At 41.6% G+C, this 16,622-nt stretch overlaps 1 protein-coding gene across 2 annotated transcripts; it reads right to left on the bottom strand.

The window, feature by feature from the left end:
* Positions 1 to 6,610: 6,610 nt before the first annotated feature.
* CDK1 (cyclin dependent kinase 1) lies at positions 6,611 to 15,831 on the bottom strand. 2 transcript variants are annotated; one of them, XM_076338150.1, is made up of 8 exons: positions 15,796 to 15,831; positions 14,528 to 14,578; positions 12,913 to 13,069; positions 11,674 to 11,797; positions 11,107 to 11,277; positions 10,358 to 10,521; positions 10,086 to 10,227; positions 6,611 to 6,964 (listed from the first exon to the last, which is right to left on the bottom strand). In XM_076338150.1, exons 2-8 carry the CDS (start codon positions 14,562 to 14,564, stop codon positions 6,848 to 6,850), a joined length of 912 nt encoding a protein of 303 aa, XP_076194265.1. In that variant the 5' UTR covers positions 14,565 to 14,578; positions 15,796 to 15,831; the 3' UTR covers positions 6,611 to 6,847. The 2 variants fall into 2 exon arrangements, with proteins under 2 accessions (XP_076194265.1, XP_076194266.1); XM_076338151.1 differs by lacking the exons at positions 14,528 to 14,578; positions 15,796 to 15,831 and adding an exon at positions 14,390 to 14,454.
* Between the last annotated feature and the right edge of the window lie 791 nt (positions 15,832 to 16,622).

Below are 16,622 nucleotides of genomic sequence, written 5' to 3'. Positions count from 1 at the left end.
GATCAGCAGAAAGGCTTTTACTAAATTCAAAGAACTGAATATAACTAATCCTTTAAAGCCCCTAATTATCCCCAAAGGCATAATACCTGTCATTTTAGCAACTAGGAGAGACCAGCTACCACTTCCAATTCTTCCATTAAAGGCAGCCAGCCACCTATACTGGATATATATGTTTGAGATCATTCAATTAATCAGTTAGCAGCAGCATCAATAGGGACTGCTATTGATTCAAACACAATGAAAACATTTTAATAGCCAGTAGACCACGCTGAAGTAAAATATGCCCAACAACAGAGGTGAACACCCAGTACCCTGCTGACATTTACATGTGAGGAGACAATACTTTCTACAGGAATACACAGTGGGAGCAAAACCAAGAGTCATTACCTGAAGTCAGCCATTGACACAGATGTAAACCACAGCAGCTGGTGGTCAAAGCAACGGGAAGTTTTTACATTACCCCATAAATTGATGCAGCTTGTCAGAAAATAAGGCAAAGAGCTTGGTTGAGAATGAATAGTCAATCTTAATGAAGTATGGCCTCTGTATCAATGTTTCCTTATTCTCACTCAGTCTTTATAAAGCTGATGCAAAATAAAATCAAATAGAGCCAGTAGTAGTGCTATGTCTTCATGCAGGTCTGTAGACATCAAGCAGGAAATACTGCTGTTTGAAACTGGCTGTTCAGAAGTAACCCCAGATACTGATACAGGAATGCTAGTAAGTTCAGTCATTCATTGCAGAAGAGTTTTATTTGCTACTTAAAAGTAGCTTTAAGTGTAGCAAATGCAGCTGCAATCTTGCTGAATAGATATTTTCTTGAAAGTGGTTTATGACTCCAGCAGGTACATTTCCCATCCCCTCTCAGAGAATATAAATCTTACACCTACCCCATCTTTCAACAGATGGAAGTAGCAAAGGAGCACTTTGTAGTGCATGTTCCAGGACAAACAGGAGGTTCCTTAGGTAATTAATAGAGGGGAAGGTTATTTACATGATCCTTTTTAGCAAGGTCACGATAGCTTGACATCCTCTCCCTCCTGGAGAAAACTGATTATAGACACTGAAAACAGATCTACACGCAGCAGTGAAAAAGCTAAAGTCAGTCCTCTTTTAGCACCATAGGAATTAGATCAAACACGCATTTACCAGCTGCTGCAGGACCGTCCCAAGACAGGGCCTATTCAGCCCCTAAAAGCTTGGTACCTCCCTGAGCAGCTCTATTGATTTAGTTAACAGCAGCTTTAGTCTTCAGTCAGAAACCAACTTATGCATAAGGGACATTTTCCAACTTTAATTGTTCAGAGGTGTGCAGCATTTTCCTTCATTTAATAAGATCTTTTTTTAATCATTAATCTCCTTCCTTTTGTCACACACATCATTACCTTAACCTCGTTCCCTTTGGCACTAACTCCGCACGCAGCGTAAAGCGGCATGTAACATTCTCATTTCCTGGCAAATAGCGTGGTGTTCCAGTGGAGTCGGCTTTGCCAGTCATAATAAGTGCACTCTTCTGGTTCTAGTAACTGCAGTTTCATTAAGTGTTGAAGTTTTTCTTTAGCAGCTCAAATTGAGAATAGTCCTCTCCTAGCACCGATAGATTGCCACTAGTTGTAACGTGGGGTTAGGACAGACATTTAACATATTTCTACAGCACCTAAGGCGGATATTATCGGACCCTCTAGGTGCAACTATAATCCACCTAGTGAGGGACATGGATAGGGATTATGAGATACCATGCTTAGTAGCCTTGCTCTTTCAGAGCTGGGTAGGTAGACAAAAGGGGGGGAGGGGTGTGCTCCCCCCCAAATCAAATACTACCAGATGGCCTGGTAGAGCCAACAGAGCAGGTTACAAATGAGTCAGCTGCAACATGCTGACCAGGCTCAGAACAGTCATATCAGACCAAGCCTTAGAGACACTGCTTTGGGAACAGGAAGTTAGCTGGTTAGAGCAGAGGTCAGCCCCCTGCAGTGTGGGTCCCAAAGACAGCACACAGACACATTTGGACAAGCAAAGCACAAGGCTGGTGAACAAGAGCCAGAGCAGCTCAGGAGGGCCAGCAGTTCCCAACTCAGCTCTGAGGAGCTTCTGTTTTCCAGAGGAAAAAACCTGAGTCTTCTTCTCCATGAGGTGCTTCCCGTCTCCCACTGAGATTTAAATAGTGCTGGATTTTTTCTTAATTAGAGATCAATTCTGCTACACTGCCCTTAGAAGCGTTCTGACATCAGGTTTAGATCAGTAAGGAGAAAGCAAAAGTCTCAAACTGAAAGCATTCTCCATTGAAAAAGTGTTTAGGAAACTTCTCATGTGTCTTTTACTCTATTCATTGCCTTCAGATCACCCTTTTTCCCTAGCATTATTTCTGCTGCTTGCATTTCTTTTGTCCTGTGCTCTGAGCAGCCGCTTACCTGCTTACAAAGACCCCTTCTTTCTCATCCATCACAGTTCCTCCTTCAGATCCTCGCTCCTCCCCCCTGACCCCCCCCAAGAACTCTTCCTGGCTCTTCTCACAAGAAAGGGGGGGCCAGAAATCACAGGACTCGAGTGAAAATGTTGTTCTCCAGACAAGTCACCAGACCTCTCTCTGCCTTGGCCCCTGACTGATACTCTAAGATGGCACATGCTAATGCAGAGCATTCCAACCTATGGGTGGGAAGTGCTAGGTATTAATCTTCTTGGACTTGCCTTCACCTGAAACATTGTCTTTTCTTTTTCATGTAACTTCTTGCATCTCCTACCCCAGTAAATACTGGGAAGAGAATACGATTTGTAACACAGCACATAGCCAATGGGTTTTAAGAATGAGAGCGTCTGAGAAAGTTAGAGACTTACACTTTCAAAAGCAAACACGACTCTAGAAGTGGCTGATGTATGACAGGGAAAATATTTAAGACAAGAAAATAAGCAGAGAGGGATACCACAGTTACAATCAGATTGCTAGGGACTGTCAAGTGAGAAAGAATCTGGATAAAGGAAAATGCATGCAGAGATGAGTTCTGCATGTTTGGTAGCAGCACTTTCAGGAAGAGATACCTGCTGACACTGTTCCATCTCCAGATGCCATAAAGGCACATAAACACTGATAGGAAAACACCCAGAAGTCACTAGGAAAGAACAGAGTGTAAATGAAACTTTGTTTGAAACAGGGTAAGTCTGCAGCAGAGCATGCCTATCAGCTAACCCTGCTCTACCTGTCCAAATTAAAAAGAGGATGGATTCACTGAACACTGCAGCATAAAGGCATTGCTAGAAGTACCAGTCCCCTCTGACCCTGACATTTGCACCAGAACATGAAGATGTATAGGTTTGTTTTTACACCAGCTTTTACAACATTTACCCCATTCAAGGATTTAGAAAGCAAAATTCTTCCTCTTTTCTTTGTTCCCTGTAAAATCTCTACTTTTAAGAGCCACTTATTTTAAAAGCAGCAGATGGTAATACCATATTCTCACTAAAATGAATTATGTCTGAGTAAAATAAAAGCAGCTGAGTTCAGTCTACAAGCATCTAGTAGGTGGCTGGCTATTTTGAAAAGAACAAAACTCACTAGTGCTTGGAAACTTTAAAAAAACCTCACCAAAACCCTAATTTGATCCTGTGTAAAATACCATTCTTGTATACACCAAACCTTTTCATCTGCACTACTTTTTAATAGGATGGAGGACAAGCAAGTTAAGTAAAACAGCAAGTTAACTTTATCATTCCCTGCTGGGGTTTGCCTATGCTCTAGTAAACATGTTACTGAACAGCAGCCATAGCACCAGAGGTAATACTGATGCAACATTATGGAACTTCATTTAAAAGCAGTCTGCTCTTGGTTGAAATAAAGTAACTCCTCCTTCTCCTCCCCCCCCCCCCCCAAGTTCTTACAACATTCAGAAGAAAGCTACTGCAAACTCATGGAGCTTTTACAGATGCTCACTATCACTATAAAAGCTCATAAAGGTAACTTTAAATTCAACATAGTTACATTATTTACTAGTAATAACAGTAAGCGGGCACTTAGTAACTTAATTACTAAGTAACTTAGTACTAAATCTACTGCACATATGGAGTGGGGGAAAACACACTTAAATGCATTGCCTTCTAGTCACTTCAGAAAAGGTACAATGTTTTCTATTTTCAGCTAATCATTCTCCATCTGCAGCTATGAAACATACGCTGGCTATTGCCTGGTACATCCATATCCAACTGTTAGTTTAGTACAATTCAATTGTCTAAACATCTTAATAAAAATTATAAGCCAGTGAAACCCTGCCAAGCACTACAATGTCCTCAACTGAAGGACGAGTAATGTAGTACTACAGCAATTCAATTCTCACAGTACATAGCCAAAGCACTATCAATAAACAGGGCTGCCAATTATTACCCACAGTACAAGGCACCTCAAGTTTTCACCAGTATAAAATGGAGTTCCAGATGGCCAAAACTTGACCACCGCAAACCTTCCACACACTAGATCTAAGCAGCAGGGCAGTTAGAGTGTAGGTGATGTATTTTTCCTTAACGTAAGTTATGTGCATCATTAATAACTTAGCACTGTATTGCAGAATGGAGCTATTGAAATGAGTCATGTTTTTGGGTATAATATTCGCCACCTTATCTGACCTCAGACACTGATGGGACAGCGTTATGTTTCTTTCTCTGTCCTATTTGCTAGGAGTACTATAATAGTTCATTCAGAGCTACAGTGGTAGCTGTGTCACAACACCAGCCATAACAGTGCCTGGGTAAACAAGGAAGACTGCAGACTTGTAGTAAATTATTGTTTAAAATGAAGCTTTCTCTAGAAATTTTAGTACTGAAATCTTTTAGTTAAGATGGGTAACGCGTTCACTGCATCACATGAAACTGAGACAGACACCAGTACTTACGTGCTAAAGATAGGGCTTTATTAGTATTGCAAGCAACAAAAATCTTGAGTTTGCCTAGCTGAAGTCTTTTCCACACAAAGAACTTAAGTAAAAGTCTGTCCACTACGAAGAGACAAACTAAGTGTTAAGGTCCCCAGTATTTGCTTAAACAGATTTAAGTTCTGATTTTCAGAGCAGTTGCTAGCAGGTTCCCCTTGTCTTTCTACACTGATGTAACCAGCTAGCACCAGCAATACTATCCCTTGGCCTGTAAAGCTCATGTCAAATTACTACATTCAAAAGCAGATAATTAGGTCCCTAGTTTAATTTGAAATTGCATCCTATCACTGATGTTAATAGAAAGGAGTCAGCCATAGCAGTCTTCTTCCCCTCCCCCTTCAATTAAGAAGTAATTTTCTGTATAAGCAATTAAAAAAAAAATCTCTCCTCCTTGGCTCTCCACTACTAAATGATTCCATTAAGCTGACAGTATCCAGATACTTCTGGAAATTAAGAACCATTCTGCAGAAAACAATGCTAACCCCAACTGGTAGTCACATCTAAATGCTACTTGTTAACAAAAACTAGGTCTAACCCTAATACTTTCAGCTATTCATCAACAGACACAATAAGCAGCGAGGGACAGGATGTCAGCATCTCCACTGCTTTTGTTTCGAAGTCTCACTCTTCAGCAGCTGGTAGGACAGGGCTCTTGCAAACCTCACTGTTTACGAACAGTTCATTTTGTTCCTTTCACATGCCTGATTTAGAAACTTAAATACCTTCATTACTATTCCACACTTCGCTGCACGCTTTGGCCCCTAACCAGCAAGGAGCACCATGGTGCTTAGATCCAATAGTATTAAGACAGATGTGCACCCTGTCCCTATTGATGTATCTGAAAGCCAAGAATAGAGATAGCAATTGGAAATCTAACATACAATAAATAATTAGTATATACCTTTGTGAATTTTGTTTGAACCTTTTACAATACTCTCACCTGTAAAGTTAAATGCTGGGGAGCTTTAGAAAGCTCCTGCTTTAATCGTGGGAGAGTCTGTAGACACATAGCATCTCAGTCGATGATTACAATTCCTAGCAGTCATTTACTTGACTATTCCTATATGAAGATGGACTAGTTTTCAAATTCAAGCATAATCCAGGGGCTCTACCTTTAATAAGAATCAGAGGACCGTATTATTAGCAGTTGGAAGGGACCCTGTTAAGCAGTTACACATTGGTATATAGAATCCATGTAAAATTTAAGATCTCATACCTTAACTAGTCCAGGAGCTGGAACTATGCCAATTCACAAGTTCACATGCCGATGTCTAGGTAAATTCTTGGGCCTTCAAGATAACAGAAAAGTATACAGAGCAAGGATTTTTCCAAATGCTGATTTGCAAATACCTTCACAAACACAAACCCTAAAATAAGTTTGACCATCTACTTGGCTTAAGTAGTAATCCACAGTTCTTCAGTTCAAAAATACCTCATTTACACATCCTTTGGCACATTGATTGCCACACTCAAGTAAAATTTTAAACTGACATTATACTAAAACAACTCAAACTTCAGAGGAATTTCCTACCATATCTTCCGGTCATATCAAGAACAGCAATTTAGTAGTTTAGGTTACCTGCCTGCCCCCCCCCCCTTTTTTTTTTTTAAGACAAGTGGTACCTTACCAGCACATTCCAAAGAAAACAGAGTCCTTTTGTAGAGCACCCATAGTCTGGAAATAAGTTCAGTCCTTCACTGGATTTAAAGCTTTATTTATAGAAAGTTCACTGCATTAATGGCAGCAATATTTGCACTGTATTTGAACTCAGCACTAATAGGTTAATATTTACATTTAGATAACATTTAAACCAAAACAAACTAAACACAGCCACAGTTTTAGAGCAGAAAGACAGACATACAAGTTACAGACAGACTTAATAGTAAAAGTAATCACAATTATTTCACTCTGGTTGATTTAGTCCAAAGGTCTATTGTTTCTTAATCAGATTAGCAGGAAGAGTGGATTTGTCCAAATCATCAAAATATGGATGGTTCAAGGCCATTTTGCCAGAAATTCTTTTTGCGGGATCATAAATTAACATTTTCTGGAAGAAAAAAAACAATATATTGACTCCCTTATAAAATGGGAACTAAAATCACGTTAAATAGGTAGGTATTTAACTACAGTAATAATCAAGTAGCCATAAAGATAAATTTTCCCCCTATGTTCCATGATTTCTCAGAGAGGGAGAGGTCATTTCCACCTACAAGTCAGTAGGAGGCCAGTAGTAACGCCTAACATCTCAGAAAGTGAAGAAACATTTGTTTTCCCATTCAATAACGAAGCCCATGCATGTGTCAGGGTACCACATGCACAGAACTAATCCAGAACCAGGCATCAAGTGGCAGTGATTATTAGTCTCAGCTTCTCAACTAAGGGAAATTAATAAGCCTTAGACTGTTAAAGCCCAAAACACTTACAAGGACAAGTGGTCCTATGCTTGTTTTGTTAAGCCAACATTGAAGAAACTGATGTCAAATTGCTCCTACTCAGCTTGGTGCAGCAGTTTACAGTTAAAATGAGTGATCACTCAGTCTGAAAACTTGAGTTTCTTTGCAATAAGTTACTTCAACGGAAGACATCCATAATAAAGTTGATGAGAGCAAATAGAGGGGATGCCATAGCACTAAAATAGCCCCCAGAACTTTCTAGAACAGGCAAGAGTTGTTTTGCTAGCAGTTTTAAAAAAAAGCATCTACAGTTTATATCATACAGCCAGGGGCCAAAAAAGAGGAAAGGAATGAAGCATTTTGCTAGTTTTAGGTCTAGTAGAAAACTGCTAAGTCTCTACAAAGTCTTTTTGCTTTTGTTTCTCCTCACTAAAGGAGAGTACATTTCAAACTCAAGTAATCAGGATTCTACCAGCTGCTTCTCCCCCATCCCCACAACAAATTTATCTTCCAGAAAAAAGCTTAACCAGTATGACTGTGCCCAGTATCCAGTCTTGACAGTTAACTATCTTTAGACTTCATCCTACAGGGAATCTTCCAAGTTGATGTAAACCACTGAATTTGCATTTATATTCTCTGAACTCCTGCCAAATGCAACGCTATCTCTAGATTTAACCTTGTATATCCTATTTTACCTTAAGTGACAGGTTCCCATTAGCTATACCCCAGAACAACAGTATCCTATAGCTAATACTGATATCAAAGGTTCTCTTAAAATTCACTCAGACAAAAAAGGACAAATTTCTCTGAAAAAGGAATGCTGTGACATTGAGACTACAGCACTTCAGCTGCTAGATTAAGTGACCATTTCTTCTCTGAGCAGTCTGGAACAGTTTTTCCTGAAGCTTAGTGTCTGATAGACCAGAGCTTTTGATGACAGCCATTAAGTGCTTTGAAATGCTGGCCACAGAAGTTATTTGGCTTATGAAGGTCTTAAGACCAATTCCTTGAGTGAGGTTGTAAACTTAACACAGAAATTTGCAACCCCTTTTCAAAGACGGCTATTTTATATACTGCTTCCATCCACAAGTCTATAGAAGGAGAAATTAACATTTTCATTGACACATCTGAACTTGTGCTCTAGAATGAAATATTCAGTTTTGTTGCCTTTAAAGTTATATTACTGCTTCAGGCTTAAAAGTGCCATAGGAAACTTAAATGGATTCCAGATGCCTAAGAACTCTGCCATACCCCTGTCACCAGGCATTAATAAGAAGCTAAAATTTCAATGTTAATTAAGGCAAAACTATACAAGATTTTACAGAATTTAATATTCCTTGAGATTAGTATTGTGTTAACACTATTTGAGGAATAGTAATTTTTTTTGCCTTTATTAGCAGCAGCCCAAAACATCGGTTTTTACACAATGAAGCCACAACTAAGCTCAGATGAGTACTTAGCAGGCCAGTTACATGACTAACAACATTCACTTGCCTGTTCAACTGTTTTTATTTTGTAAACACAATCAGTAACAATTCTACTGCAAACTGATTTAATAACAATGCTGTCAGTGGACACAGAGGAATTATTCCCAACTTAAGTCAGTTACCTCTGTAAAACAATACTGCTACAAGGTTCAGAGGGCTATCCAAAATAACTATGTGTTTGACAACTGTTGTTCAGGTTGTCAGTCTGAACTGTGGCTCTGTTCTTACAAAAATTGTGAGAAATTGTGCTCATTTGAGTTTCTTGGGTAACACTGCTTCAGAGTATTTTGCCATAGCCATACCAATATAGGTAATAAACTACTTTTTGACTGCTTAAAAACATGAGCCAGCTACACAGGTAATTGCTGTACAAGGTTCCCCTTGTACCAAGATAGTTCTGAAGTTCCAGCTTCTCTTAAGACACACCCCCATCTGCAAGTCTGCACTGTATAAATGCAGCTTTAGGATAAGTCACCAAGGTACATTCTTATATTTAGGTGCACCTAAGATCACACCTAAGATGTGATCTAAATTAGTCCACAGTGGCAGCATGTGAGCTGGAAGAGCACTAAATGGAAAAGTCTGATGAAGAACTTGTCAAATAAAAGCTTAGTGTGGTAGTTCAACTGCATGGCCACAGAACTAAAGTAAACTCACACTAGACACAAAATACACCAATTAAAAGTTAATCCACCACAGCCAAAAAACTAACTCAAAATTTAAAGGCAATTGAGACAGACACTGCAGACTGACTTAAACTAAGCCCCTGGTTTCACAGCTAATCAATAAATTCAGCTGTTTCCATTATTGTTTATTCAGTTAAGACCACCATGAAAGCTTAACCAAGATGAGCTCACCAAGATTAATCCACATGTTACCACAAAAGAAAAACATTTCCAACTGGATCAAGCAGTCATACAAGCCACATCATAATTAGTGCTGGCACCAGGAAGGTGACAGCTACAGTTTGTGGGCAGGAGCCTTTACTTAGACCTGTTTGTAAAAGCTCATCTTCACTTTCAAGTTGTACCTGGCTTATTAGTATAAAAAAGCTGAGGCATAATTGCTTAATGAGAAGAGTAGTCTAGTCATCTATTATTTATGAAAGGAGTGAGTGTCACACAAGGTGTCAGTTCCACAAGAATGACAGCCCATACCACTGCTGATAGTTTGAAGATCGCCATATCTTCATTCTAGCCAAGACTGATTAGTATAGCTTTATGTATTCTAGCATATTTAAAATGACCTGTTCAATTTCTTAACCAGCAGTTTAAGAAAGACTACTTACAGACAGCAGATCAAGTCCATCTTCATCTAAGTTTTTGACATGTGTTCCCAGGCTGCCAGGTTTCCATTTGGGGAATGTGTTTTTATAGTCTTGCAGTGATTCCACTTCAGGCCATACATCATTGTTGGGGGTACCTAAAGCTCTATGGAAGCATAAGCAAAATACTGAGTGGTTTAGTCTGAAATCTGTATGCACTACTATGATTTTAGTAAGCACACAGCACTGTTGTGCAATGCTGCACAAGTAGCAAGGAAAGGTTCAGCCTGACATACCTGAAGATTCTGAAGAGCTGGTCAATCTCCGAGTCCCCATGGAAAAGTGGCTTTTTAGTTGCCAGCTCAGCAAATATGGTACCTATGCTCCATATATCTACAGGAGTAGAGTAACGAGCAGATCCTAGCAACACCTCTGGAGACCTGTACCACAGTGTCACTACCTATTGGACAAGGAAATTTTTTTTTTTTATAAGTTTACAGAATCAGGTCCTCTAATTGACTGCAAGCACAATGGCTCATTCATTATTAAGCAGCATTCACAGTTTTTTGGTTAAAATAATAGCCAGTGCTAGAAGTTTTAGTGAAAATACTGGTTTTGAACTTCATTTACAGATAAGCTTAACAAACTCCATTGCAGTAGTCTCTACTGCAAGCAAAGCAGTTGCCTACACTACTTCCCAAAGAGTCAGAAGCCTTTAGCAACCAGCCACTAAAACCCTCAAACTCAAGTACTTTGTGAAGCAAAAATGCCCTTACGAGACAATGAGCAATAAGTTCTGGCCTATCTGATTCATTGTCAAGGTAATAGTGGGATTCATAAGATGCTTTGGAACCTTAGAGTAAAACCACAGTCAGGGAGATGGAAAGCCATTGAATAAAACAAAACCAAAATACAACTTTTTGATACTGCTGGTTTATGACTTCAAAAGATCCATGATTCTTTTTTAGCTGTTTCGTATTCAGTTATTACCAGGAAGCTAGTAAGCATTGTCCAAATCACCAAGAGGATGTTCCAACTCACTCACTTCATGAGTGTATACCCGCACTGGAATTCCAAAGGCTCGAGCCAATCCAAAGTCCGCCAGTTTAATCACTCCTTTGTCATCTATTAAGAGATTCTGAGGCTTTAAGTCTCTGTGCAGAACTCTTCTTGAATGGCAGAAGACAATACCTTGCAAGATTTGATACAAGTAACTCTGTAGAAAGGATGAAGTGGGAGGAAAAAAAAAAGGAGTAACCTTTAGTACAAGTTAGTGTTCTGCAACATAAAGCTGTTCCCTTACATTAGCTCTCCCCATAGTAGTAGGAAGTGGAGATCCAAAGCATTGCAGATATTGAGTTAATATCAATCAAGCCACACAAATTAATTCTTTACTTAAGCTTAATTTAAGGCAATTTAATTTCAGTAATTAAAAGAATTTGAAGTGGCATTTGAGAGCAAAACTCACATTCATCTTATCCACAGCTGCTTCTTTAACCTTTCATTTCTCCTGAAGGAATTGTTTATACTGAAAATAAAAGCTGCTTATAGCTTTGTAGGTCATCTTCTTTAGATTAATTTCTCTCTTTTATTAAGAAATTGCCCTCATTACCTTAACACGTGAACGATCCAAATATTGGCCAGATGGAATAGTATCCAAGTATTTCTTGAGATCCATGGAAAGGAATTCAAAGACGAGGTACAGTCTTGAATCCTGCATAAGAACATCCTGAAGACTAAAAATTGAGCATACAATCAACTCCGTTGCAAAATGCATGGACTCACGGTCACATTTCCCCTCTCAACAGGAATACAGGCTGAATTTCCAGGTTCCTGTTGTGAAAGCCTTAAAAAGCTTTCAGATTTCAAAGATTAACAGACCTAGTGAGTTATACTTGATTTTCCAGATGACAGTGTATCTGAAATAGTGCCAGACTGAGATAAACACCCTATATGCTTCCTCTTAAACTTATGCTCCCTCATGCCTAGTATCAGACACAGGTAGTCTGAGGAAAAAATATTGTTGCCTTTAAAAAAAAAAAAAGACTGTGGGTGTTGGTGCCTAGCTTCCATTTGAAGCTGGCTTATTAGAGCAGAGCCTGAATTACTAGGAGGGTTTAAGGGAATTTTGTAATAGGAACCTAGACACAGCAGGATTTGCACAGGTTTTTAAGTATCTCCTTCATCCTTAATAGATAAGGGATCCTAAACCCAAGCATACATACATTGAGACACTACATGGCTGGAACTCAGCCAGTTTTAAGGCACATTAGAGAAAGTATTTTGCTGCATCAAAGAGCAAGTAAATATTTTGTGGTGAAGACAACAGCTGCGATCAATTCTACATGTCAAATAGTCACTGATAGAAGTTTCACCCATAGCTTAGATGTGCCAGCTGTGACAGCATCATAATGCAACACGTAAATCTCTGCTACAAAACAGCAAGGAAGTGATTGATGACAGAGGCTCACATAAGAACACTAAGGTCAAATGGTCTATTCCAAGGCGCAAACAAAGTTCTGAGAGTGACTAAAGTAACAGTGTACCTTATGAAAACTGGCTGAAGCTGTCTCCATTCTGACAATAACCACTCTGAAGATAATTTACATAAATTACAAAATCAACAAATAAATTTGTTAGAGTCCTAGAATGGGAACAGGCAGCGCAAGGAAGTCTTAATTAGAAAACTGGCATAAAGATAGGCTTTGGGACTATAGCTATTTGCTGCAAAGCAGACACTGTATTAAGCAGAGTAGCTTTCACCTCACTAGAATGGTAGAAAAATAAATTTCTTGTCTGAAGGGACCTAGTGCCCTTCAAAGAGTTTAGCTAAATACCAGTATATGCATACCAGACTATATTGGGATGATGCAGCTCTTTTAATAAAGAAATTTCTCGGATAGCAGTACTTGGAACACCTTCCTCCTCACTTTCTAGACGTATTTTCTTCATTGCAACCACTTGGCCTGTGATTTTGTGCCGACCTTTATACACAACACCATAGGTACCTGAACAAAAAGACAGTGAAATGCATGTAGGAAATACCAGCTTCAGGTGCAGATAAGTCACTGCAAATAAGAATTGCTAACATAGGCAAGAGTCCTTGCAATCAAGTATTTTTTAAGTATTTGGCTTGATTAAGAACTACTATTTAGTTTTGGCAGTTTAACCGTGCAATAGTTTAGTTTGTTTAAAGCATGCCACCCATAAACAGTATCATTTGTTAGGACAGTGTACTTAGTAGCCCAAGAGTAAAACTTGAATATTTGGAAGATGTAGTCACAAAATCAGATGCTATTTGAGTTTCAGGTTGATTAACTTTCAGGCAAGATCACTATACCTCTTCATCCCCAAGGGGTTATGATTTTGCCATTGATACATCATATTAAAAGGCTAAAAGTTTAGCTGCAAAAAAAGTCACACTCCCTCTGCAATCAGAGATCTATCCATCTGTTGGTCAGATCTATAGAAATACCTCTAGCACAATCCTCAGTGCAGGGGAGAGGGCAGTGCTGCGAGTCTCAGCATAAGCCAAAACTGTAACCAGTAGTAAATCTCAAATCAATAATCTACCTTAATCATCAGTGTTCACAGAAGTAGAACCCTCAACATACCAAGACAGTTTAAGTATTCTCTTTTCACCCTTCTCGAAGCATGAATCCCTCAGATTAAGCTCAAACTAGTTTCTTTCAGGGAGAAAGATTCATGCACAAGGCTTCAGTTACGAAGCTTTGTTGTAAGATCCAAGCCCACACATTTTGCTATTACTTTAGAGAGCGCCTTCTTAGAGGAACATACTGCAAATTCTCAAGTCTACATTAAGGCTAAAGCATTATAAAACACACTGACTTCCGCATTTAACACAGGCTGGATTTTCAGTAAAAGGGGGGTTGTGACTAACATCTGCATTGAAGCAATCTTTTTAGTGCCTTATAGTAAATTAATCGTTAAAATTCACTTCTCCACAGAGGTGTACAATCTGCTCTTTCCCTTGTCAGGCATAGCGACCAGATATAATCCAAGCAGAACAATCCACAAACCACTACTCCCTACCAGCAGCTCCGAGCAAAGTAAGTATGCCACATAGTACAACTTCAGGAGCAACTGGTACACAAGTTCATACACAAAGGAATGGAGGAGCTTCCTAAATTGAAAAGCTGGTTTCAGGCCTCGGAACATTTCCCCACCCCACCCCCCCCGGAGGAAAATTACACCATTAGCCATCAATATGAAGGCAGATGATTCAACACTGATCAGTTGTTTCAAATAGACCATGTCATCTTCAAAAGAAGGGCAGTCTGAAAACTTGTACGTATAGAGATAATTACCGCAGTTAACCACAGGCTTATTTTGCCAGTTAGTTGAATCTCAGTAGTTCCTCTAATAGCCAGAGTGCACAGAGCTTCCATGCCACTTGATAACTCAAACTGTGGAGCGTTACAAGGCTCACGGTTGTCCATACTTACCTTCCCCAATCTTCTCTATTTTTGTGTAATCATCCATTGCTACAGTTATCCCTGAAATGAACAGGAAAAAAAAATAAACCATGAGGGTGAATAGTTGCTGTCCTGAACACAGCCAAGTCACTGAAATTATGCCAGGTCTTTGAAGCTAGTTTTGTCTTACATAATTAGGATGTAACATGGAACTCTTACCGTTCTCCTCAACAAAAACACAGGTTTTTATTCAGGGTTCCAACTAGAAAACTGCATCCCAAAGTATGATTAGGCATCAACTCAAAGGATTAAGATGCTTTTGTGAAGAAAGCTCCTCCAAGCAACTGAAAAAATACACCCTACTCATTATTTTTATATAGTTTCTCATTAGCAGGAACCCTGCTATCTAAAATCACAAGGTTTCATGTTAGCGAAGTAAGGGAACACCAGCCCCGTATCATTTGATAAGTACACAGCACAGTCTTCAGAGCTACAAACCTAAACTACATTAACGGGCACAAGACACTAGGAGGCCTTCGCACCTGGTGGGAATAGCAGTTCACACCTTCCATGCTGCTCTTGGCCTCCTTCATTGAGCGCAGCTGAACTTTAATACCGGCTTCGGAAGTGTTACGAGCTAACAAGCAAATCTGTAGTTCCTACAGCTCCAGAGGAGGCTTCCGAACCCAGGCAGTCGCTAAGCAAGCGAGGAAGGGCAGCGAGCGCTCGCCCCTAGCCCGCTAACCGTGCAACCGAGGTCAGGAGCACGCTTCCATTTCGGTTCAAGTGCTGCCCCGCTGTCACAGGTCGCATCACCTCGAAACCGCCCCCGGTTCAGGGCCCATCGAAGGGAGAAGCCCCGAGTACCCGCTCGAGGCGCTGGCGCCCTGCCCACCTCCCTCTCCAGGTCTCAAGGGCGGTGTTGCCCCGATCAGGAAGGGGCGGGGGGCCGCGGCGTGCCCCAGCACACTGCCCCGCTGGGGAGCGGGACCCCCTCCGCCGCCCGGCCGGCGGAGCGAGGGCTAAGCGCGGCAGAAGCGGAGAAAGGGCCGACCCCGCGCCAGCCTGTCAGCCGCTCGCCCCGCCGCCGGGCCGGGCGGGGAGCGGCGAGCTCAGCCCGCGACCCGGCGCGAGGGGAGGAGAAGAACAACCTCCCCCCGCAGCCGTTACGCGGCCGCACGCACCAACGACCGCGGAAAAGCGGCTCCCCGGCCCCTCCGCGGGGCCAGCGCCGGCCTGCCCGGGCTCAAGCCCCCGCACCTTCCCGCCAGCGCTCCGCCGGCCCCGCTCCCCCTCACCTGAGCCGCCGCCGCCGAGCCCGCTCCCCGCCGTAAGGACGTCCCCAGGCTCGCGCAGGGGCGGGCACAGCGCGTTCGAACTAGCCGCGCGCCGCCGCGCTCCGCCAATGGCGCCGCGCTGAGATGATTCAAAGCGGCCAATCAGCGCGCGCCGCTCCGGCGGCGCCAAAGCGAGGCCGAAAGGCGGCTTCTGCCTCCGCGCTGGAAGCGGCGCGGCCGGGCGCGTCAAGCTGAGGATGCGCCGGGCGTCCGCTTGGTTCGCGGCCGGTGCGGGGTGAGGCAGGACCCGTGGCGCGGGCGGGTGGTTCCTTATAGGCTAAAGCCTTTTCGCCCAAATGGTGAGATACGAGGGCACTCCTGCAGTGGGTGCGCTGGGACGGCGCCCATGGGTAAACTGGTCGCTGCTCAAATAACACATTAGGCTGTTCGCTTGGTATGGGGAATATACTCGTATTCGGATCAAGCTAGGCTTGTGGCTGCAGCGCTCCTTTTAATCGAGCAAGTCTTTTAGATTTAGATGCCATAGCCGGCCAAAGCATGAATTCATTATTTCTGGCTGCAAGGATGCTGATCTGTGAAGTACTACTGTGACTTTTGAAGCTGATTTTAAAGTACACGCATTAATAAAAGGTCATTGGATAACTTAATTCCCCAGAAGCCGGGACATACGTCTGTAGGCAAATTGAAGTTCTGTGTCACTGCTCCCAGATTAAGAACAATTAGTCCCTATGCTATCACAGCTTCTGAAAGAAGGGTCGGGGTCGTAACTAGAGAGGCACCTGCGGGCTTTGCTCAGGGAGTGCTCTGGCAGTTGCAACCTCACTCCG

The sequence above is a fragment of the Aptenodytes patagonicus genome, chromosome 5, assembly GCF_965638725.1.
Source record: "Aptenodytes patagonicus chromosome 5, bAptPat1.pri.cur, whole genome shotgun sequence".
NCBI lineage: Eukaryota > Metazoa > Chordata > Aves > Sphenisciformes > Spheniscidae > Aptenodytes > Aptenodytes patagonicus.
Note: the sequence above shows the minus strand (reverse complement) of the source record. Positions and strands in the feature narration are given on the sequence as shown.

Coding starts and splice junctions, on each gene's coding strand:
- CDK1 (XM_076338150.1), bottom strand. CDS start 14,564: ATGGATGATTACACAAAAATAGAGAAGATTGGGGAAG. Junction 11,798..12,912: donor CATCATCCCAATATAGTCTG/GTATGCATATAC, acceptor CTCAATTTTTAG/TCTTCAGGATGTTCTTATGC. Junction 11,278..11,673: donor TGGATCGTTCACGTGTTAAG/GTAATGAGGGCA, acceptor TCCTTTCTACAG/AGTTACTTGTATCAAATCTT.